At 39.9% G+C, this 24,390-nt stretch overlaps 1 protein-coding gene across 8 annotated transcripts in view; it reads left to right on the top strand.

Moving 5' to 3' along the window:
- The window catches only part of SRGAP1 (SLIT-ROBO Rho GTPase activating protein 1), a 309,133-nt gene that overhangs the window by 270,607 nt on the left and 14,136 nt on the right, over positions 1 to 24,390 (top strand). For all 8 annotated transcript variants that reach the window (XM_004053497.5, XM_019039335.4, XM_055358087.2 and 5 more), the window contains 6 exons: positions 1,398 to 1,503; positions 4,228 to 4,452; positions 8,275 to 8,354; positions 18,410 to 18,590; positions 20,023 to 20,157; positions 20,293 to 20,632. In XM_004053497.5, the coding sequence (XP_004053545.1) occupies positions 1,398 to 1,503; positions 4,228 to 4,452; positions 8,275 to 8,354; positions 18,410 to 18,590; positions 20,023 to 20,157; positions 20,293 to 20,632 (1,067 nt within the window). The remainder of the gene's footprint in view (positions 1 to 1,397; positions 1,504 to 4,227; positions 4,453 to 8,274; positions 8,355 to 18,409; positions 18,591 to 20,022; positions 20,158 to 20,292; positions 20,633 to 24,390) is intronic.

Here is a 24,390-nt window from a genome sequence, read left to right as displayed (position 1 = left end):
AGCAAGGATATCATCTTAGAAGTGATGTTTGTAACCTTGCAACTGGATGAGGTTGCCATTGAGGAGAACCAGGTAGATATCTTTGAGAGTTATCCACATTTATAGGTGGAAGAAGGTTTAAAAAACAACAATAATAATGAGAATGAGTTGACTATGGTGTCAGAGGCTATGGATTGAGAATTTTCAAGTATTTTCATGAATATCTCAAGCAATTAAGAACAATATGGTGATATAAAAGTATAGGAAGCTTCAGAACTGTTTTCAAACATAATACTTTTTGGAAATATTTTCTCAAATGTATGCTTATTGGGTATCTTCAAAGTTGTACTTTGTAAAGGTACAGCTTTACAAAGTGGTAGTCTTGGGATCCAAGAAAGGCAACCAGACTTATGAAACAGAAAACAGACTTGTGAAACAGACTTATGAAACAGGACACATAGGTTGCAGTCCCAGGTCTGCCTCTTCTAGCCTGCTGACCTTGGGTATGCCACTTGCCCAGTTCTCATTTTCCTAATCTGATAAATGGGGATGACAGTGTGTGCCCTGCCTACTGCAAAGTTTATTATTCCTTTTAACTTAGATAGCAAATGTGAAAGTGTTTTTAAATATGTAGAGAATTATACAAATAATGTGTTGTAGTAGTAACCTTTTTGCTGATGTTCACAAGCACTTTAGTATTCAGACACTTTAGACAGTTTGTATTCCTGGTAAAGAGGTAGCATAACACTAGTCTCAGGTAATCCTGTCTTGGGGGAGCTCACCATCACACAGGGAAGACGAGATAAGGAAATAAATAGCTATAAACATCAGGACATGCATCATATGAAGGCAGGAATTGTATTGCTAATGTATTCTTAGTGCTTGAAACCTGGTAGGCTCTCCTAATATTGATGGTATAATGTAATACAAGGTGAAAAGTCATATAAGTAAAATGCAATGGTAATTTTGAGAAAGGAGAGATTCTAAACCTGGCACATTGCCTGGATCATAATCATAGACAAATATATGATGAATTAATGCATAACAGTTCGGGGAGAGGTGCCATGCCCCAGAAAGCTACTTTGGTTAGCATGCAGCAAGAAGTTGAAATCATATCAGATGCAAAATTTAGAATTAGCAGCAAAGGAAAAAATGGTTTTTAAATCTAGAAGACTCTAAATTACTCAAAGCCAAGTCCATGAAAATCAGAGAAAACGGTAAGGGTCAGAGGAGATGCCCTCTGGAATGGTGGTATACCCAAGCCGATCATTTATTCACTGTTTTGGTTACAATTGGATCTCACACAAGAGCAGGGTGTTGCTTATATTCAGATGTGTACCGGTAATACATGTACTGCAGTGTTCTGTTTTAAATGTGGCAAGTGAAAGGACTCTGACCATGTCATCTTCTGTCTGTAGGAATAGATAATCTCTATGAGAGGGCGCTTCACATCCGCAAACTCCTCCTGACTTTGCCCAGGTCGGTCCTTATAGTGATGAGGTACCTCTTTGCCTTCCTCAATCAGTAAGTACCTGAATGCTCTGACAAAAGGCCCATCTGAATTCTGTCTTTGTTCTTGGATCCTGTAAAATGTACGTTGGATTCCATTTATCAGCAGAGTCAAAGAGAAAAATGATTGAATATACATTGAAAAATGTACTGAAGGTACATTTTTCCTCAGCAGATCAACATCATTGATAGATGAAAGCCCTACCCCAGATGTAAAAACTGTGGCCACAAATGCAAAGATATTTAAATATTACTAAAAAAAAAAAAACAACTTTTCAGTGAGAAGTGTTATTCAGTGTTTTTCAAACTTTCATCCAAAACTGTCATGAATGTTTTTGTCAAAATGATGTAAACTGGCTGTTCATTGCGGAAAATTTCTGTGACTTTTTAATATTGCAGTCGAGGATGGAAGAAAATCATAGATGGGAGCTGTACACAGATCCAAAAAAGAATTTCTGCAAATTCACTGTAATGAGACCTTATCAACAAGAAAATACCTCAAAATGTTCTCCTAAACAGAGTAACAAATCTTTTAAATTACTACATTATTTTCAAAGAACTTTATTCTTTTAATTTCAACAACTTGATTTTCAGCTATGCTACTTCCTGCTGTATGGGTTCCATTATAAGAACAGCTTCCCCAAGTCCTATCTAAGAGTACTCTTGCTATTCAACATTTCAGCTAAGCAGCTGGAAACAAAGAAATGCAGGGGGAATCAACTTATTGAGTAAACTTGGGGAAATGCCTTCTCATGCTAGCATGGATTCTCCTTTCCTAAAATTCGGATATTTTCTTTTCTCTATTTCATGGGACATTTGGAGTTCTCAGAAGCCACGGTGATTTATTACAATCCCGCTGACTAGTCCTGAAATCATACCCACTCAGCTTAACCCCAAGAGCCAAGTATCATACAATAGGGAAATGTTGGCAGAGAACCATACAGAATGAGACTCTACTGCTGACCTGTGGTGCCTAAAACATTCACAAACGACAGTAGCAACCCCTTTGTACATTAATCACCACTGGAAAAAAGCAGTATCTAGAGAGTTAAGTTTAAACTATGGTTAGGCTAGACACTATACATTTTTACCTTTAAGGAAACACACTCACTCAGGCAGTTTTAAAAGTCCAGAGGCTTGCCTGTCGCCCCACCATCACCACCACCACCATACACCAGGATGGAGTACCTTGCATTCCTGCTGGCCCCCTCCATACCATTCCTACCAAATCTTCCTGACACACCTGAACAAAATCCACTGTGAACTAATAATCCATAATGGACTAGGAAAGCAGTCTGTTAATTAAGAAAGTTCTCAAAACCTGAAGCTAACTCATCATGCATCTCAAAGAATGGCAAATGCACCATGGGCGTTGCTGTTATTGCTTCCAGTGGTTCTACCCAGAGGCCCCTTGGCTGGTTGCACCTGCCTTCATGCAGACACAAGGGCCCAGCCTCTAGGGCAGGATGCTTGGGATGGGGATTATGAAAAGAGAAATTAGCTATTATTTTTTACTGCAAAATCAAAACTTGGAAGTAACATTTTTACATCAAGTTTTTGTTTGCAAGCCAGCACTAAAGACCCAGAAAGATTAACTGTGACTGTCTCCACTGAGCTGAAGTATGTCTTTTGGAAATTAGGCCATTCTTATTCAGAATCTCCATTTTCAAGATGATCTGTAATATGATCATTTACTGTTATTGTGATTTTTTAAAAAATATTGTGTGTTTGAGAAATGGCAGAAGGGAAAGACATATGTTAGCTATGGAAATTATGCTTTTGTATTTTCTACTTCCTAGACTATCTTATTTCCAAAAAAAGGGTAAAGTATCATGTCATGTGGTATCTCAGTTTCTTTGTATCTGTCATCACCTCACAAAGGTAGTTGAGTCTCCTTTTTCTCCTTCCATTTGTCATATGTTCACCTGGATTTTACATTTCCTTTCAAGATTGACATTCTATACACTGAAAGATAACATATCTAAACTCTCCCTAGAACAAGGAGCATAGCAATAAAGAGCTGGCTTATTTTGAGTCACTGTGAAAATATTTCACAAATACCCATTGAGTAGAATGTAGAAATTAGTACTAGACAACTGGAAATCTCCCCCACAGTTTGCAAGCCTTGCATAGAATAAGAGAATCGAGGATTCTTTTCCCCTTTTCTTGTATTTATAATGGCTTTTGTGACACTGGTTGTCACCTAGTGTTGAATGTCTTACCCAAAAGCAGATTATAAAGCCTGGAGTTATTGGCTCCTTTCAGTAGTTACAAAGAAAAGGTTCTTTGTTTTTTTCTAGGCTTTCTCCAAGATTTATAGGAGAAAACTAAAAATCTGAGATATATTTGAGTGGGGAAAAGACAATTTTAAAGACATCCATAAAGCTTTATGGAAATCCTGCTGTGTATCCCAAATTTACTTGAGGAACATTTAGAGCTTGACCGTCACATTTGCAAATAAAACTCATTTACGTGATCCTGGTCTCCATTGTAGTGAATATTATATTAAACCCCCTCCTGACTTTGAAAAATGCTACTTAGTTAAGCAAATAGGACTTAGAATCCCCTCTCAATTTCTACTTAGTTAAGGTCATAAGTCATTTCACTTTCTTTGGAGTTTGCTGAGCCAACTTAAAGTTGAAGTATCTTATTAAAGTATTGAAGTATCTTGTTATTAAACATTTATATCCTTTTTTTCTCTTTGTTCTTTTATAACTCCTTTCTTGTTTCCTTTTGTAGTCTATCACAGTACAGCGATGAGAATATGATGGACCCTTATAACCTGGCCATTTGCTTTGGCCCAACATTGATGCCTGTCCCAGAAATACAGGATCAAGTGTCTTGCCAGGCACATGTGAATGAAATTATCAAAACCATCATCATCCACCATGAGACTATTTTCCCAGATGCTAAAGAGCTGGATGGCCCTGTTTATGAGAAATGTATGGCTGGAGATGACTACTGGTAAGTCTAAGAATTTTAGTCCTCCTCTCCCACCGAAAATTATGGAAATATAGCTATCAATTTGATTAGAAGAAAGAGTTTCCCATAAGCCACCAATGCTTCCAACTTAAAAGGAAGAAGCAGTAAAACTTGAGATAAATTTTTAGAATACTAAGACCCATGGAAACTCATATTCATCCCTCCCTTTTCTCCAAGGAATCTTATCTTTCAAATAAATCTACCCTATCATGGTTTTTGTAGACAAAAAGGGTTTTGATGTTATGTAGAGCTATGTTAACTTTTATCATTACATTAAATCAAGAAAAGATAACAGATTGACATTTTATTTTTCAGTATAAATCAAAGGTTTTGGTTTCATATAAAGTGTTTTTAAATTCTCATTTTAAAGGAGTCCTGTCAACCAAATGTATTTTCATTCTTAACTTTTCATTTTCACTTTTCCTAATGAATATAATTCTAGCTATAATTATAGTTAGACCTTTAGGTCATTTTGAGCAAATTTATTATATTAATATATTTTGGGGATAAAATTTTTAGCATGGCAATATTGCCTCCCATTGCTGCAAATGATAGGATCTCATTCTTTTTATGGCTGAATAATATTCCATTGTGTAGATATACCATAATTTCTTTAATCCATTCATTCAGTGATAGACACTTAGGTTGTTTTCACATCTTGGCTATTGTGACTAATGCTACAATAAATATGGGAGTGCAGATATCTCTTCAATATACTGATTTCCTTTCTTTTGGATGTATACCTAGCAGTGAAGGTCATTATGTTAACTGAAATAAGCCAGGCAGGAAAGACAAATATCACATGTTCTTACTCATATATGGAGCTAAAAAAGTGGATCTCATAGAGGTAGAGAGTAGAGTGATGGTTACCAAAGGCTAGGAAGGGAAGGGGAATAGGAAGGATGAAAAGAAGTTGGTTAAGGGCTATAAAAATACAGTTAGGTAGAAGGAATAAGCCAGGTGCAGTGGCTTGCACCTGTAGTCCCAGATACTTGAGAAGCTGAGGCTGGAAGATCATTTGAGCCCAGGAGTTTAAGGCTGCAGTGAGCTCTGATCACACCACTGCATTCCAGCCTGAGCAACAAAACAAGACCCTGTCTCTAAAAAAGAAAAAAAAAAAAGGCTGGGCGCAGTGGCTCATGCCTATAATCCCAGCACTTTGGGAGGCTGAGGCAGGCAGATCACTTGAGGTCAGGAGTTCGAGACCAGCCTGGCCAACATGGTGAAACCCCGTCTCTAGTAAAAATACAAAAATTAGCCAGGCATGGTGGTACGTGCCTGTAGTCCCAGCTACTCCGGAGGCTGAGTCAGGGGAATTGCTCGAACGTGGGAGGCAGAGGTTGCAATGAGCCAAGATCGTGCCACTGCACTCCAGCCTGGGTGACAGAGCAAGATTCTGTCTCAAAAAAATAAAAAAATTTAGAAGGAATAAGCTTTAGTATTCAGTAGTACAGTAGGAAAATTATAGCTAACAATAATGTATTGTATATTTCAAAACAGAAGAATTGTAAGGTTCCCAGTATGAAGAAAAAATAAATGTTTGAGGTGATGGATATCCCAGTTACCCAGATTTGATCATTACACATTGTATATGGGTATTAAAATATCACATGTACCCCTAAAATACATACAACTATTATATATCAATTAAAAAATAGCAAAGAAAGAAACTTCAATTTCTTGAACCCCTATTATATCTCAGCTGCTTAGTGCACATGATCTCTTTTATTTAGCATAACCACTCTACCAAGTAAGTTAGGAAAGGCCAAGGAGCCTTCCAATGATCAGTAGTAAATCAAGGTTAGGTGTGTGTGATTCCAAAGCATACGTGAGTCTTCTTACCCAGCATCCTCTCTGCCCACCTCAGAAACTGCCCTGTGCAGCTAGGATTCAAGAGCAGCTGGAAATAGGTTTGTTTAAATCCCTTATTCTGGACCCTGCTCACAACACTTTCTTTCTCATTTTCTTACCAAAGATTAAGTAGAAGTGGAATGAGTAGCTGAAAGATAGTTAAATAACTGAAAGTACTTTTTTTTTTACTTGAATCATAGTATGGTCATATGCCTTAAGAAAACTTAGTTGACTATTTCCAGAAGTACTGTTTTCTAAATTAAGAATGAAACATACCTAGATTCCAGTTCTGTAGTATATTCACCAACTTTACACATGAAGTTCAATTCAAAATATTTACTTGAGTACTTAGTATGGGAAAGATACTGACTGAGCTTGGCTCTGGGAAAGTAAATGAATGCAACTCAACCCTGCTGAGATACATGATTTTATTTTCATCATTGTATTTGTTTTAAGGCCAGTACCAAAGATATGGTTAGCTTTTTTTTTTCTTTTTTGGAGACAGAGTTTCACTCTGTTGCCAGGCTAGAGCGCCGTGGCACAATCTTGACTCACTGTATTCCCACTGCAACCTCTGCCTCCCGGGTTCAAGCGATTCTCCTGCCTCAGCCTCCCAAGTAGATGGGATTACAGGCGTCCACCACCATACCCAGCTAATTTTTGTATTTTTAGCAGAGACAGGGTTTCACCATGTTGGCCAGGCTGGTCTCGAGTTCCTGACCTCAGGTGATCCACCCACCTTGGCCTTCCAAAGTGCTGGGATTACAGGCGTGAGCCACCGTGCCTGGCCTGGTTAGCATTTTTAAATATTAGGGCTATGTCAGTAAGCTCTGCTGTCTTGTTCATTTTATAAAAGAGCAAGTTTGTAGATGTCTGGTCAATATTATTTATATTCTAGGACATTTTGTGATCGCTACTTTTTCCAAACAGAGTAAAGCTCCCATGACAGTCTTGCAGCCAGTAACGTGTGCTCGACAGTGTCTATCTTTTTCTATGGGTATTGCTCATTTTAAACAGGAAGTCAACAGTGTAGTAGTTATACTTGTCCCCCAACATCAGAAATGTAAATGGGCTTTTACAGTAATAGTAGGTTTATATTTGTGGCCCATGTATTCCATTTATCAGCACACAGTTGAGGATTGGTGGTGACAGTGTTAAGGGATAAGTTTTAAAAGAGGATAAAATCATGATTCTCATACAGATATGCAATGAACATGTGTCAAGAAAAGGTGGTAAAGATGCCACAAGCAGTTCAAAGGAGACATCAAAGAATGACCAATTTATATGTAGTAAAGGAATAGCAAAATGAATTTGTAAAAAACTGGTCTATCCATAGGGCAATAATCATATTCTACCAGAATTCAACTAATTTGTATTTCTGTGGATAAGAATTACTTATAATGCTATCCATTTTTTACAAGTTAACTTCTGTCTTTATAGAGTTGTAAAATAACCTAGTCAAAGATAAATGTATGTATCTAATATATATTCCTATAGGACAGCATAATCAATGGAGGTGCCAGGATTCCATTGACAACTATCCAATTACTCTTTTGTCCTTATAGAGTCTTATAGTTTTCATTACAGTAGCAATTGCTCATTATTAAAATTTTCTCAGGCTGGGCATGGTGGCTCACACCTGTAATCCTGGCACTTTGGGAGATCAAGGCAGGAGGATCAGTTAAGCCCAGGAGTTTGAGACCAGCCCAGACAAAATAATGAGACCCTCATCTTTACAAAAAAATTAAAAATTAGTCAGGTGTGGTGGTGCACACCTGTTGTCCCAGCTACTTGGGAGGCTGAGGTAGGAGGATCACTTGAGCCTGGGAGGCAGAGGTTTCAGTGAGCCAAGATCACACCACTGCACTCCAGCCTAGGCAGCAGTGCAAGAACCTGTCTCAAAAAATTTTTGTCTATTTTAATTTCATATGAATTTCCATTTGTATTCTACAGCGACAGCCCATACAGTGAGCATGGTACATTGGAGGAAGTGGACCAAGATGCTGGTACAGAGCCCCACACAAGTGAAGATGGTATGCTCTCCCCTTATGCTATTATAAAGCCAGTCTTTATATCCCTATTATAAACAATTGCTTGTATTAAAATTTTAGAGGCAAAGCACAGTGGCTCCCACCTATAATCCCAGCACTTTGGGAAGCCGAGGTTGGAGGATCACTTGAGTCCAGGAGTTCAACACCAGCCTGTGCAACATAGTGAGATCCCATCTCTACAAAAAAATACAAAAAATTAGCCAGGCGTGGTGATGTGCACCTGTAGTCCCAGTTACTCAGAAGGGTGAGTTGGGAGGATTGCATGAGCCCAGGAGTCTGAGGCTACAGTGAACTAGGATAGCGCTACTGCCCTCCAGCCTGGGCAACAGAACAGACCCCATCTCAAAAAAAAAAAAAAAAAAAAAGTAGATTAAAAAAAATTCATAAAATATGTGTAAGGTATAAAAAATAACATTACAATGAAAACCAATGGAACCACCACCAAGCTTAAGAAAAAAGACTTATTGTTTCCTTTGCACTTCCCTGATCTGACTGCTTTACTTACCCCCTCAGGAGTAACCACTATGTTTGTGTTTTTAAATAATTTCTTGTCTCCTTTTCTATTTTCTTAAATCTTCTATAAGTGGGATCATACTGTATATATTTTTCGTGAGTTTTTTCTACTCAGTATTATGTTCCTGATGTTCATCTGTGCAGTTGCTTGCAGTTTGAACTGTTTATTTTACCACTGTATAATATTCCATTGTATGTATCTGTTCCGTTCTTGATGAGTATGTGAGGTATTTTCTACTCGTTGCTATTAAGAACAGTGCTACTATGCACTGTTAGGACATTTTGAACATGTCTTCTACTGAAAATGTACAGGAGTTTCTCTAGGATGTATGCCTAGGAGTAACCGTGTCTTCAGCTTTATTCTATACTGTCAAACCATTTTTATGAAGACAGTTGCTACTTATAGTTCCCCAGAGAAGGGGGCGTGCCATGCTATGGGAGGCTACCTGGGGAAGCATCAGGAGGCAGAGGGAGAGTGAAGACCTTGGTGTGCTTTCCACAGGAAGGCATCGGTGAGGCAGGGTAAGCAGCTTTAGGGTTGCCTAGTTGGAATAATTTCAGCAGGCTCTGGGGCATTAGGGGATGTCCCAAGTTGTCTGGTACCTACCTGGCCCTGGGGTGCCGAGAATAGGGCAGCAGTGGCCTAGAGTAGGAGAGCCTGATAATCAGGGTGGTGGGGTGTTGGCTCCAATGGGCAGGTTGGTGTTTGGAAAGTTTGCTTGTGGGTGAGTTGTTTACTACCTCCAGAAATTGGCTAACCCTAGAGGGACTGTCCCTCCAAGGTCAGCAAGGCCCAAGAGGTCAGAAGATAAAAGACATGGTTGATAATGTGTTTATTTATCTTTTGTAAAATTCCTATCAAGTCTTTTGCCCATTTTTCTATTGAGTTTTCTGGGCTCTTTTTGTTTGGTTTCGCTTGGTTTTGTATTTAGTTGTTTTTTTATTTGATTTGTAAGGGTTCTTTTTGGGTCCACATCAGGTCCTTTACTGGGTATATGCTTTGCAGATATCTTCCCCTGCTCTGTAGCTTTGCTTTCCAAATGCTTATTATGTCTTTTGCTAAACAGAACATCTTAATTTTAAAGTAGTTAAATTTATCAATCTTTTCCTTCATGGTAATTTTACTTCGCATCTCCTTTAAGAAATCTTTCTGTGTCTTGAGGTAATAAATAATTCTCCTATATTCTCTTATTTGATTTTATTTTGGTAAGAACACTTAAGCGTACAGTACCTTAGTGTTGACCATAGGTACAGTGTTATACAGCAGATCTCTAGAGCTTGTTCACCTTGCTTGACTGAAACGTTATTCTCGCTTATTAGTAACTTCCCATTTCCCGCTTCCCCCAGCCTCTGGCAACTACCGTTCCACCCTTTGATTCTATGAATTGGATTCTTTTAGATACCTCATGTAAGTGAACTTACATAGTATTTGTCTTTCTGTGTCTGGCTTATTTCACTTAGCAAAATGTCCTCCAGTTTCATCCATGCTGTCACATACGTCGGGATTTCCTTCTTTTTACAGTCTGAATAGAATGCCATTGTATTTACCTATATTTTCTTTATCCATTCATCTGTCCGTGGACATTTAGGCCATTTCTACATCTTGGCTATTGTGAATAGTGCTGAAATGAACATAGGAGTGCTCTTCAAGATCCTGATTTCAGTTATTTTGGATAAATACCCAGAAGTAGGATTGTTGGATCACATGGTAGTTCTATTTTTAAGTTTTTGAGGAATCTCTGTACTGTTTTCTGAAGCAGATGTGCCATTTTGTGTTCCCACCAGCAGTGTACAAAGGTTTTAATTTCTCCACATCCTTGGCAACGCTTATCTTTTTGTTTTTGTTTTTGTTTTTTGTTTTTGAGACAGGGTCTCACTCTGTCACCCAGGCTGGAGTGCAGTGGCATGATCTTGGCTCACTGCAGCCTGGACTTCCCCGGCTCCAGTGATCCTCCCACCTCAGCCTCCCAAGTTGCTGGGACTAGAGGCACATTCTACCACACCCAGCTAATTTTTTGTAGAGATGGGCTTTTGCCGTGTTCCCCAGGCTGGTCTTGAACTCCTGAGCTCAAGCCATTTACCTGCCTTGGCCTCCCAAAGTGCTGAGATTATAGGCATGAGCCATTGTGTCCAGCCAACACTTGTTACCTTTTGTTTGTTTTGTTTGTTTCCTAACGCAGTGGGATAACCTCATATGTGGTTTTGATTTGCATTCTCCTGATGATTAGTGATGTTCAGCATTTTAAAATATACCTGTTGGCTGTTTATATGTCTTCTTTGGTGCCTTATTTATTTATTTAGAGACGGAGTCTGTCTGTCCTCCATGCTGGAGTGCAGTGGCATGATCTCAGCTCACTGCAACCTCCACATCCTGGATTCAAGTGATTCTCCTGCCTCAGCCTCCCGAGTAGCTGGGACTACAGGCATGGCTAATTTTTGTATTTTTAGTAGAGACAACATTTCACATGTTGGTCAGGCTGGTCTCAAACTCCTGACCTCAAGTGATCCGCCCACCTCAGCCTCCAAAAGTGATGGGATAACAGGCATGAGCCACTGCATCCGGCCCCATATATTCTTTTAAATCCTTTAAGGTTTTGCTTTTCACACATAAGTCTTTATTCCACCAGCAATTTATTTGGGGGTATGGGATGAGGTAGGGATCCATTCCCTTTTTCTTTATATGGATACGTAATTGTCGCAATTATCTCAGCATTAATTGTCCTTTCTCCACTGCTCTACATCTTTGCCATAAATGAAGTGTCTTCTTTGTGTGAATTTCCTCCTGGGCTCTATTCTTTTCTACTGGTCTACATGTCTATCCCTATGTCACTGTCCTAGTTTTGATACCTTTTAATAAATCTTAATCATTCATAAAGCAACACCTCTGCTTTGTAATAATTCTTGGCTCTTTGCAATTCCACTTAAATTTTAGACTCAGTTTTTCAAGTTCTTCAGACAAACAAAACCCTCTAAAGCCCAACTGGAGTTTTGATTGCCTTTGTATTAATTCTACCTATATTAATATGGGGAGAATTAATATCATTACAATATTCAATATTCCAGTCCATGAACATATTTCCAGTTATTTAATGTCTCCCAAATAAACTTTTTATTCTTTCTCTGTAGAGATTATTTTCATTTTCTAACTTAACTTTAAGGCTTAGCATTCATTTTCAACACTTTTTACTTTTTAATATAAACATTTAAAGCTGTCCGTTTTCTCTAGTACTTCTTTAGCTATATGCACAAATTCTTTTTTTATTTCTTCAGCTGTAACTAATCTGCTTTAAGCAGATCCATTGAATTTTTATTTTTAAATATTATTTGTTTCTTTTTTTTTTTTTTTTTTTGGCAGAGTTTTGCTTTTTTTGCCCAGGCTGGAGTGCAATGGTACAATCTCAGCTTACAGCAAACTCCGCCTCCCAGGTTCAAGTGATTCTCCTGCCTCAGCCTCCCAAGTACCTGGGATTACAGGTGCATGCCACCATGCCCAGTTAATTTTTGTATTTTTAGAAGAGACGGGGTTTCATCATGTTGGCCAGGCTGGTCTCAAACTCCTGACCTCAGGTAATCCACCCGCCTCAGCCTTCTAAAGTGCTGGGATTACAGGTGTGAGCCACTGTGCCCAGCCTTTAAATATTATTTCTTTCTACAAGTTGTATTTGATGTGCTTTTATATCTGCTGCTTGATCATTTTTTATAGTCTCTGGCTGTTTATTCATTAGCGCTTCCCATCAGAATATGTGTCTGATAATTTCCATATGTCTTCCCAAATTTGTTTTGTTGGCTTTCACTCATTGAGTCTTATTTTCCACTGTGTTTGTAAATTTTGTACAGATTTCTTGGAACTTTAGGCTCAGTGGAAGGTAGATTCTTCCAGAGAGGGTTTTCATGTACTTCTGCCTGGGTTACAACCAGCCTAGGACAACATTGAATTTTTGGCTTGAAGTTTTTCAAACCACCCAGGTAGTGCAAATTTAAACTGCAAACCTACCTGAGAACTGGAATGTGGATGGGATTCTCAGATGATTTGTGTCAAGGTTTAAGATAGGTTATTTCCTTAATGGGGGTGGAGGGCAGGGGAGATGGTTACAATCTATGGAGAGGTATTGAGAGCTACAAGGGGATAAGATTTCTAGAACTAGATGTTCTAGAACTAGAAGTGTTGTAGAAAGTTCTAGAACACTAGAGTGAAGTTCACTCTGAAACTGAGGGTGTAATTCTCTGAGGGTGGGGAGGAGGGGAAGAGGCTTAGATTCCCTAACACTGGGCAAGCCCTGGACTTAATCTCCTATGAAAAAAAATTAAAATGCTTAAGGTGACCAGGCTAGAAAAATGCCCTCAAGGCAAAATCTGACTCATGTTCTAATGTTCTGCTTACCTCTCTGGGTTCCCACTTTCATTGCATTTTGGTCTTTAGTATTCTTTACTGTCTTGATAGTTTATTAATGCAATTACAAAGGTTGGTTGTTTGCTTTTAAATCCAGCATTTTTTGTTCATTCTAGCAGGAGGGTAATTAAGGTATCTAGTGTCCACTATCTGCTAAAAAAGAAAGCTTCTTTGTGTCTTTTTTTTTTTTTTTTTTTTTCTGTGAGACAGGGTTTCCACTCTGTTGCCCAGGCTGGAGTACAGTGGCCCAATCTTGGCTCACTGTAGCCTCAACCTCCTGGGGCCAAGTGATCCTCCCACCTCAGCCTCCTGAGTAACTGGGACCATAGGCATGCACCACCATGCCTGGCTAATTTTGTATTTTTTGTGGAGACAGGGTTTCCCTATGTTGCCCAGGCTGGTCTCAAACTCCTGGGCTCAAACGATCCTCCTGGGATCCAAAGTGCTGGGATTAGAGGCATGAGCCACCCACGCCCCGCCTTGCTTGTATCTTTAGAAGTAAAATCAGTTGACATTTTCTGAACTTAATTTACAAGACATCCTTTAAAGTGAGAGCTTCTATTTCTAAAATGTTGCTCTTTTTTTATTTTTATTTTTTTTCTTTTTCTTTAGAGACAGGGCCTTCCTGTGTTGCCCAGGGTTGTTTCAAACTCCTGGCCTCAAGCAGTCCTCCTGCCTCAGCCTCCCAAAATGCTGGGATTGCAGGCGTGAGCCACCATGCCCAGCCTGTGATGTTGCTTTTGAAAGTCTCTGAGTCCTGCCTCTGCCACCATCCTTTCTTTTGGGTTTCTTTGTTTCTCACATGGTTTATTTTTTTCACTGCTGCCTTCTCTTAGGTGTTTCCCTGCTTTCCCCAGTAGCCAGAAAAGCCAGGACAAAGCCCAGCCATCTCTCTTCCCAAACATGAATCTCACCATCATGCCATCTGCCTTTTACCTCTTGACTATAAGAGAGCTTTGCTGAGTGCTCCGTGTTTTAGATAACATTTTGACCATGTTCACCTGATTTTTCTGGAAAGAAAAACATTGCTTACAAAGGACAGATATTCTCACCCGCAGCCAACCTCCAAAATCCTGTAACTAAATTAACTAGAGTATCAATTATCCTTTGATTGCCGAGGTATTGTATTTTTTCTCTGTCATGGATCACTAGAGAGAGTAGCTTTTGTTTCTGAAAGACAGGCTATCACAGAACAAAACCATTCTCTGCAAGGACAGTGGGTAACAGATCTAGGAGGAAAAATGTCAGCAACAGCAAGGTTCCAAAGAGAAAGTGTGATCACATTTTATATAACATTACAAGAAATGGAAATATAAGACTTGACAGCACCAGGCAGTCAGGGAATCAGCTGTGTTGAATTGTCTTCCCTTTTGCACAAAATTATATTACCCATGCAGGAAAACTAAGTGATCATGTTGCACTCTCACTATTATTGTTATTGATAGCAGCAGTAGCAGCATTCTATGAAGTCTCTGCAGGACCTTGAAGTACTGTGAGGCTTTCTATATGAAAGAGGCACAGTGTACCGTGCCCTGAGATTGATTTGCTCTGCAATGACCAGACTAAGATGTGTGTAAATAGCTTATTGATTGACACTTGACTGTGAAATGGCTCTCACGGGAGTAGAAAGAGTAAAAATAATGAAATTGCTGAGAATTACTAGTTGATGTACTAGGATTGCCAATAAAATGTTCTGCTGATTTATCTGGTCATCCTGTCATAACCTGACCACATTTGAATAAATAAGCAGAGTCTGATAATCCTGTTGCTTGTTTCAAAAAAATAATAAGGCCAGGCACAGTGGCTTACACGTGTAATCTCAGCACTTTGGGAGGCCGAGGCGGACGGATCACAAGGTCAAGAGATCGAGACCATCCTGGCCAACATGGTGAAACCCCATTGCTACTAAAAATACAAAAATTATTGGGGCATGGTGGCACGTGCCTGCAGTCCCAGCTACTCGAGAGGCTGAGGCATGAGAATCGCTTGAACCCGGGAGGCAGAGGTTGTGGTGAGCCAAGATCACGCCACTGCACTCCAGCCTGGGAACAGAACAAGAGTCTGTCTCAAAATAAAATAAAATAATAATAAGAGGAGATGATCATAGAGGTCGTGATTGTGCAATTATAATAAAATATGTATATATTTGTTGAATAGTTTTAACTATGTTGAATGGCCAGCATTGACAGTGTGTGATTGAATGTCATTAAAGAATATTAATGGTTCTGTCTTTATTTCTGTAACATAAGTATATGTAGACTGTATACTGTATCATGTGTTGGTGTCTTTTAATTTTTGTAAGTAAAGCCAAATACAAATATGTGGGTGTGTTCACACAGGAATTTGCAAATTACATGTCCTGAAGTTCTTGTAAATAAATTAGCATGCCATGTCTGTAGTCCTAGCTACTTAGGAAGTTAAGGTGGGAGGATCACTTGAGCCCAGGAGTTTGGGGTTACAGTGAGCAATGATTGTGCTACTATATCCAGCATGGGTGACAAAATGAGACCCTGTCTCAAAAAAACAAAAACTAGCATGTCTTCATTCTTCCATGGGGTGTTTATTTCTTTTTCATAGGAATAACTGGGGTACATATTTGGGTATCTGTCATCTCAAGTCAACCAGGATTTATTCTTTAAGTTTTGAACTATAATGAGATCATTCCCTTTAAATATAAAGTTATAGTCCCTCCTCTATGAAGCAGACACATAGATGTTTAATAAAGCTGCTATTTATATTGTTTTGGTAAAATATAGTTTGGGGGAATACCAGAGTGTTAACATATAATCTAAAAGTTTTATTCAATTGCTAAAGGATTTATTTATTTATTTATTTATTTATTTTTATAGAAATGAGGTCTCACTGTGTTGTCCAGACTGGTCTTGAACTCCTGGGCAACACAGTGATCCTCCTGCCTTGGCCTCCCAAAGTGCTGGGATTACAAGGTGAGAGCCACTGTGCCCAGCCACTAAAAGATTTAAACTGTTGTTTTAAACATTATCCTTACAACTACTTTGTTGGGAAGCCTACTGTGCAGATTATAGTGTTGTGGTTCTGCAATACAAAATATTATTCACCTCAAACATTATCCACTAGAGACCAGGCACCTATAATCCCAGCACTTTGGGAGGCCATGGCTGGAGGATTGCTATGTTGCCCAGCAGTTTGAGACCAGCCTTGGCAATGTAGCAAGACCCTGTCACTATTTAAAAGAAAAAAAAAATTATCCAAAGCAAAAAGAAGGGACATTTTTCTTTGTCTTTATTTAAAATGTTTGGCTGAAATTTGGCCAGGGCCTTTATATAATAAGGTGAAGCCTAAGCTTTTTAATATGTTTGTTGGTTTTTATGCTTTTGCCTTCTATGTCCCAGAGAATTTTGAATGTATCAAATGAGAAAGAAGCCCAGCTGTCTGTCCAAGAATTTCTCATGCAATGATTATAAGTACAATGGCTATTGCAGTAAACTTTTGGAAGAATAAACTCTTTTAAATGGGAAGGTTTGCTACCAAATAGAAGACAACTTCCTGGGGAATTTTTGAGATAGGCAGGTTTTAATCTCTTCTGTGTACACGTATTCTAGAGTATTTGGAAATGAATACATGCTCAGTTTTTAGCAAATGATGTATTGTTCATTGCATAGGCATATTCCTATAAGTATATGCCCCTTGCCTTGGCCCCTTTTTGTCCTGTTTATTATTGAAGAGAAGTTTACTCACCTTTGTTGATTACAAGGCTAAGGATGAGGTATTTGTGGGAGAGGGGAGCAAAGATCATAAGGCCTCAAATTGAGGAGCTTCTTGCAGTAAGATAAATCACAAAAAAAAACACCTCTTTTGTTGCTGAGTTTGTCCTCCTGTTTGCCTTCAATATTTGTGGTCAGAATTAGATCAGAGCTGAATTCCAATTGTAAGCCTAGCAGTTGATATCTTTTTTTTTCTAACTTATTATTTTGAAATCACTGTAGATTCACAAGCTGTTGTAAAAAACGATACAGAGAGATCTCGTATACCTTCTGCCAGTTTCTGTCAATGGTGATATCTTACAAAACTGTAATATCATTTCACAAGCAGGAAATTGACAGTGATACAAACCATTCACTATATAAATGTTTCAGCAGCCTTACATGCACTCCTTTGTGTGTGTGTTTACTTAGATCTGTACAGTTTTATCACATGTATAGCTTTGTGTGACCACAACCCATACTCAAGATAACAAACAGTTCCATTACAAGGAACCCTTGTGCTACCCTTTGTAGCCACGGCCGCTTCCCTCCATCACCTTCCCATCCCCAGCCTCTGGCAACCACTAATATATTCTCCATCTCTATAATTATGTCATTTGAAGAATGCTATATAAATGGAATTGTATGGTATGCAATCTTTTGAGATTGGCTTTTTTCACTCACCATCATTCCCTTGAATATCTTTTGATCTCAAGAAAAATAAATATTTTGAATCTGTTTTTTTAATTTGGACAGAGGGCAATTTAAGGCATATTTGTTTCATGGTTAAGATCCAAAATTTGTTACTGATACTAGAGAAAAAAATCGGGATTACCGTCAGTGTTAGTTTGAAGATTTGATAGTGCCAGAAAGCACATGGGGAAATTAAATGTATTCACATACTATTTATTGTGATTTTACTTGATTTTTTCTTAAGTAAGCTGGTAAAGCATAAACTTCCTAATGTCCTGAGATGGTGATTTTTTTCCATGTTATAAATGGTATTAACATGTTAGAAGGAAATTCCCTCAGTGTCATCTATCAATGCCAAAATCATATTGAAGCAATTGTGGAGGATATTACAACTCAAGGAGAGATTTTGTATATCCTATTGCAAAGTTTAAAGTATTTTTTTTGACTGTCATTATATCTCTAGTAAGAGGCTGTGGAAATGAAAATCCAGTGTTCAGTTTTTCTTTGTCTGAAAAACTGATGACAGCAAGATAATGTTTTTCTGTATCTTTTTAAACAGCCTCTATTTTCTCCTGCCTTGATAATATGTTGATGACTCTGTTCAGTCTAGATATTAAAATGGTCTTGATTATTTGAAGCCTCATAGAGCCCTCACAGATAGGATACCATGCCTTCCTAACAACCCTGTTTCTCGCTGTTTTCTGGTGTGTTCGTTGTAGAATGTGAGCCAATAGAAGCAATAGCCAAGTTTGACTATGTTGGGCGGTCTGCCAGAGAACTATCCTTCAAGAAGGGTGCCTCCCTGCTGCTGTATCACCGTGCATCTGAGGACTGGTGGGAAGGCAGGCACAACGGGATTGACGGGCTGGTGCCTCACCAGTATATAGTGGTGCAGGATATGTGAGTAGTCTCAACATTGATTGCCTGAGTGCTCCCAATAGAGGACTCCAGCCATTGTTCTTAAACTGACCTTGGTCTTGTGAGAAAGGAGCAGAAGGGATTACAGAGATAAAACGTCAGAGCTAGGCACAGTTCCTTACCTTGCCAGTGGCTCTTTGCTAACAGTAAGTCAGGGCCCAGGAGGTTTGGAACAAGAACTCAGGGGAGACATCTTCTGAAGCTTTCAGATTGTTAGAAAAATAACCTATGCATAGAATGGTGTTAAGAGCTGAAGTGACATTGGTAATTCCAAAAACAGCAGTGCTCTTCTCTTGATGTCTGTTTACCGTTTCAATTCCAGATTCCCCAGAGGAAGGACACTGACCTAAAGTCAGAGGGAATCATTGCTATGCTGTTTTTTGTTTTGTTTTGTTTTTTGCTGAGGAGAAAGCTCTAATTTCAAAAGTATTTAAAGACATGGGAAGGTAGTCGTAACATATTAAGTGAAAGAAACAGGTTGCAAAATAATGTGTAGTCCAAAAGTAGCTTTTTAAGGAAAAGACAAATATAGCACACAAAAGGTATACAGTGACTGAATGATTCAGCCTAATTTCAGAAATGTTAAAATGTATATCTCGGAAGCCGAGAAATGTGTGTATATGCAGACATGTAGTCATATATATCTGAAATATCTACATATAAATATATTCATGTATAAAATAAATTTGCAGAACTATCTGTACAGTCATGTACCACACAATGACATTTTGAGCATCAACGGACCACGTATATGATGGTGGTCCCATACGATTTAATATCCTATTTTTACTGTACCTTTTCTATGTTTAGATATGTTTAGATACACAAATACTTGTTTACACCATTGTGTTACAACTGCCTGTAGCATTCAGTACAGTAACATGCTGTGCAGGTTTGTAGCCTAGGAGCAATAGGCTCCACCATGTAGCCTAGGTGTGCAATAGGCTCTACCATCTAGGTTTGTGTAAGTGCACTCTATAATGTTCCCACAATGATGAGATTGCTTGACAACGCATTTCTCAGAATGTATCCTCGCTGTTAAGCAACACGTGACTGTAGTATAAATGCCATACATATGTATGTACACAATCACAGATATGTATCCCAGGCATAGAATAGAAGATGGAGGAGGATATTTCTTAAAGTTCTAACAGTAGTTGTCTCTGGATGTTATACTATGGGTGATTATTTCAGTCTTTTTTGTATAACTGAAATTGCTGTTGTACCTGTAATGAAATTGTATTGCTTTTATAATGAAAAGAGAGAAGTTATTTTAATAAAAGAAGGGCTTTCATGCATAATGCTATTTCATGCATAAATGCTATCACGTAAATTTTCATCTCCACTCATCTAGCAAATGTTGTAAAATTTGTAAATCTAGTAAATTTTGTCTCCACTCCTCTTACTGTTTCAGGGATGATACGTTTTCAGACACTCTGAGCCAAAAAGCCGACAGTGAGGCCAGCAGTGGGCCAGTCACGGAAGACAAGTCCTCATCCAAGGACATGAACTCCCCGACAGACCGTCATCCTGATGGCTATTTAGCCAGGTAAGTAGAGCCTGGGAATCAGGCCCCTAAGCCTCCGCTCCTCCTGGGGCCATGAGGAGCCACTGCACCTCAGCCTTGCAGTACTGCCCGGTGTGATAAGCTCTTCTGTTTTCTCCCTGTTCTGTGAATGTCTAGGCAACGAAAAAGAGGAGAGCCACCCCCTCCAGTAAGGCGTCCTGGCAGGACCAGTGATGGCCATTGCCCGCTCCACCCTCCACATGCCCTTTCTAACTCCTCAGTTGACCTGGGGTCCCCGAGCCTTGCCAGTCACCCCCGGGGCCTGCTGCAGAACCGTGGCCTCAACAATGACAGTCCTGAGCGGAGGCGCAGGCCTGGCCATGGCAGTCTGACCAACATCAGCCGGCACGACTCCCTCAAGAAGATCGACAGCCCTCCCATTAGAAGGTCCACGTCATCAGGGCAATACACGGGCTTCAATGACCACAAGCCACTGGACCCAGAGACAATTGCTCAGGTACGATGCTTTTAATTACATATTGCATTTTAAGTACCTAAGTGTGATGTAGGAGGTGTGAAAGATTTACTTTATTTACTTTTTACTTTATTTACTTTATATTTCTGTATAGAACCAACTAAAGAAAACAGAAACAAAACCAGCTCATTCTTTAACTTAGGCCCTGAGTCTTTTTTGAACAATTTGTTACTGGAAGGGCCCAAAGGTTCATAGTGATTTAAACAGAAACATGATAAAAATGTAGGACCCAGGACACTCAAGCCTATCATTGTGAATAGCCAGAAAAACTTTGAAAAAGAAGAATGGGAAAGCAGTGGCTCTGCCAGATCCTAAATGCATTCTAAAGCTAGTAAAACAGACAGATGGATGAAACAGAATGGAGAGCCCAGAAACAGAAAAACCTTAAAACAGTAGTCCCTCCTTATCTGCAGGGCATATGTTTCAAGACCCCCAGTGGATGCCTGAAGCCACAGATAGTGCAAACCCCTACGGTATATGATAAAGATGGCACTTTCAACTTAGAAAAGATGAGACCTGATAAATAATGTGATCAGTAATAGATATTTGAAGAACAAGTCTGGATCCTATGTACCTCCTGAACACATTCAGGTCTTTGCTTCCCAACAGTGACTGCAGAGGGGCTGTGTAGTTTTCTTCTAATGACTAAAATTGACCAAGTAAAAGGGAAACAATACTAATAAATTTGCCCATCATTCTACCATTTTTCCCTCTGGTTCTGGCTCTTTTCACAGCACAGGCCATGAGAACATATGTTCGTAGGCCTAGTGGGTGGCTTACACCTGTAATCCCAACACTTTAGGAGGCTGAGGCAAGAAGATAGCTTGAGGTCAGGAGTTTGAGACAAGCCTGGTCAATATAGCAAAATCCCGTGTCTAAAAAAAATTTTTTTTTTAATTAGCTAGGTGTATTAGGATTCTCTAGAGGGACAGAATTAATGGAATATATATACATATAAAGGGGAGTTTATTAAGTATTAACTCACACAATCACAGAGTCCCACAATAGGCCATCTGCAGGCTGAGGAGCAAGGAGAGCCAGTCCAAGTTCCAAAACTGAAGAACTTGGAGTCTGATGTTCAAGGGCAGGAAGCATACAGCACGGGAGGAAGATGTAGGCTGGGAGCCTAGGCCAGTCTAACCTTTTCATGTTTTTCTGCCTGCTTTATGTTCACTGGCAGTTAATTAGATGGTGCCCATCCAGATTAAGGGTGGGTCTGCCTTCCCCAGCCCACTGACTCAAATGTTAATTTCCTCTGGCAACCCCCTCACAGACACACCCAGGAGTTAACACTTTGCATCCTTCAATCCAATCAAGTTGACACTCAGTATTAACCATCACAAGTCTACCCCTTGTCAACTTGAACCCATAAACATCTCCTGAGATCGTACATAATCTTCAAATAAAAACAATAATGTCATAATTACGCCTAACATGATACAACTGTCCTTTCCTATAACCGGAAACACACCAATCCCCAACCCAAATGCTATTACATAAAGTTAACAATACTTAAATGCTGATAGGAAGTCAATATAATCTTATGTCACATGCTAAAGGAAAAAGGAAATAAAATGAAGATATTTTCCTAGTACAAGTGTGTACATGCACAAACATGTTTTTAACGAAAGAAGGAAATACTCATGACAATTACAGTCCCTGTTTCCACGTGGTCATAGCTGGTATTGATGACTACCTTCTACTACCCATTCCGTATTCCCTTTGCCTTCAGCAAGCACCTCAGCAGGTCATGTTTTGTTGTTGTTGTTGTTGTTGTTGTTGTTGTTGTTGTTGGTTTCCTGGCGGAGTGACCCAAACCTTCATTCCTGAAGGGTCTGGGCCATTTGTAATCCTGCCTGGATTGGGCTATTGTAGTTTCCCATTGACCTTAATCACAGAGCGTGGTAATACTAAGAAACGCCCTAATGGATCTCCTGTATTCCATGCACACTCTTTTTTACCTGCATCGTGGAGTAGTCGACTGATTTCATCTTGATAGTCTGAGTCAGTCATCTGAGCCAACACTGTAACTCCCTTCTTAGTCTGTTGCCTTAAAGGTAGGAGGAGCCCAAAGTGTCCAGGTGGCAATCTTAACTCAATGGCATTGTTTCTGTGTCTCCTGGTGGCACGTTCCTCCCTCTGGAACTGAGACCTCTAGGCCAGCAGAACATAATGTCGCGGGAATAGGAAGTAAAAATGTTGCTAGTGGGTCACTAGGGATAATGATGAATGGTGCCACTTCCACTTCCACCTCTTGATTCCTGGACCCGTGAATCCTGGCTATGGGAGAAACCGCACCATATATTGGACACAGATTCAGAGCATACACAGCCTTCTGGGGAACTTTGCCCCAGCCCTGCAAAGTATTGTCACCTAGTTGGTGTTGCAATTGTGACATCACAAGACCAATCCACCATTCTGTCAATCCAGCTGCTTCAGGATGATAGGGAGCCTGGTAAGACCCATGAATTCCATGAGCATGAGCCCACTGCCACTCTTCTTTAGCCATAAAGTAAGTGCCTTGGTCAGAGGCAATGCTGTGTGGAATACCATCATGGTGGATAAGGCATTCCATGAGTCACAGATGGTAGTCTTGGCAGAAGCATTGCGTGCAGGATAGGCAAACCCATATCCGGAGTAACTGTCTATTCCAGTGAGGACAAACCTCTGCCCTTTTGATGATGGAAGAGGTCCAGTGTAATCAACCTGCCACCAGGTAGCTGGCTGATCACCCTGAGGAATGGTGCCATATCGAGGGCTGTGTTGGCTTCTGTTGCTGGCAAATTGAGCACTAAGCAGTGGTCATAGCCAGGTCAGCCTTGGCGAGTGGAAGTCCATGTTGCTGATCCCATGAGTAACCTCCATCCCTGCCACTATGGCCACTTTTTCATGGGCCCATTGAGCAATAACAAGGGTGGCTGGGGAAAGAGGCTGAATGGTGTCCACAGAATGGCTCATCCTATCCACTTGATTATCAAAATCCTCCTCTGCTGAGGTCACCTGTTGGTGAGCACTCACATGGGATACAAATATCTTCACAGTTTTTGACCACTCAGAGAGGTCCATCCACATACCTCTTCCACAAATTTCTTTGTCACCAATTTTCCAATCATACTTCTTCTAAGTCCCTGGCCATCCAGCCAAACCATTGGCTACAGTCCACGAATCAGTATATAATCACACATCTGGCCATTCCTTCTTCCATGCAAAGTGCACAGCCAGGTGCACTGCTGGAAGTTCTGCCCACTGGGAAAGATTCCCTTCACCACTGTCCTTCAGGGATGTCCTAGAAAGGGGCTGTAGTGCTGCAGCTGTCCACTTTCGGGTGGTGCCTGCATATCATGCAGAACCGTCTGTGAACCAGGCCCTAGTCTTCTCTTCCTCTGTCAGCTGATCATAGGGAACTCCCCATGAGGCCATCAGTGCAGCCTGGGCATTTGAGCCACTTCCTCATGTAACTTATACCTTCAGGAGTTGCTTGAGCTCGATCACGTATATTTCCATTTGATGATGGAATGCTGCTGTGCACGACCCGCTTTATGGCTAGATGTGTCAGAAAGCACCCAGTTCATAATAGGCAGTTCAGGTTGCATGGTGACTTGATGACCCATGGTCAAACGTTCAGTTTCCACCAAAGCCCAGTAACAGGCCAAGAGCTGTCTCTCAAAAGGAGAGTAGTTGGCCAGGCGCAGTGGCTCATGCCTGTAATCCCAGCACTTTGGGAAGCCAAGGCGGATAGA

This window comes from Gorilla gorilla, chromosome 10 (genome assembly GCF_029281585.2).
Source record: "Gorilla gorilla gorilla isolate KB3781 chromosome 10, NHGRI_mGorGor1-v2.1_pri, whole genome shotgun sequence".
NCBI classification, from domain to species: domain Eukaryota; kingdom Metazoa; phylum Chordata; class Mammalia; order Primates; family Hominidae; genus Gorilla; species Gorilla gorilla.
Note: the sequence above shows the minus strand (reverse complement) of the source record. Positions and strands in the feature narration are given on the sequence as shown.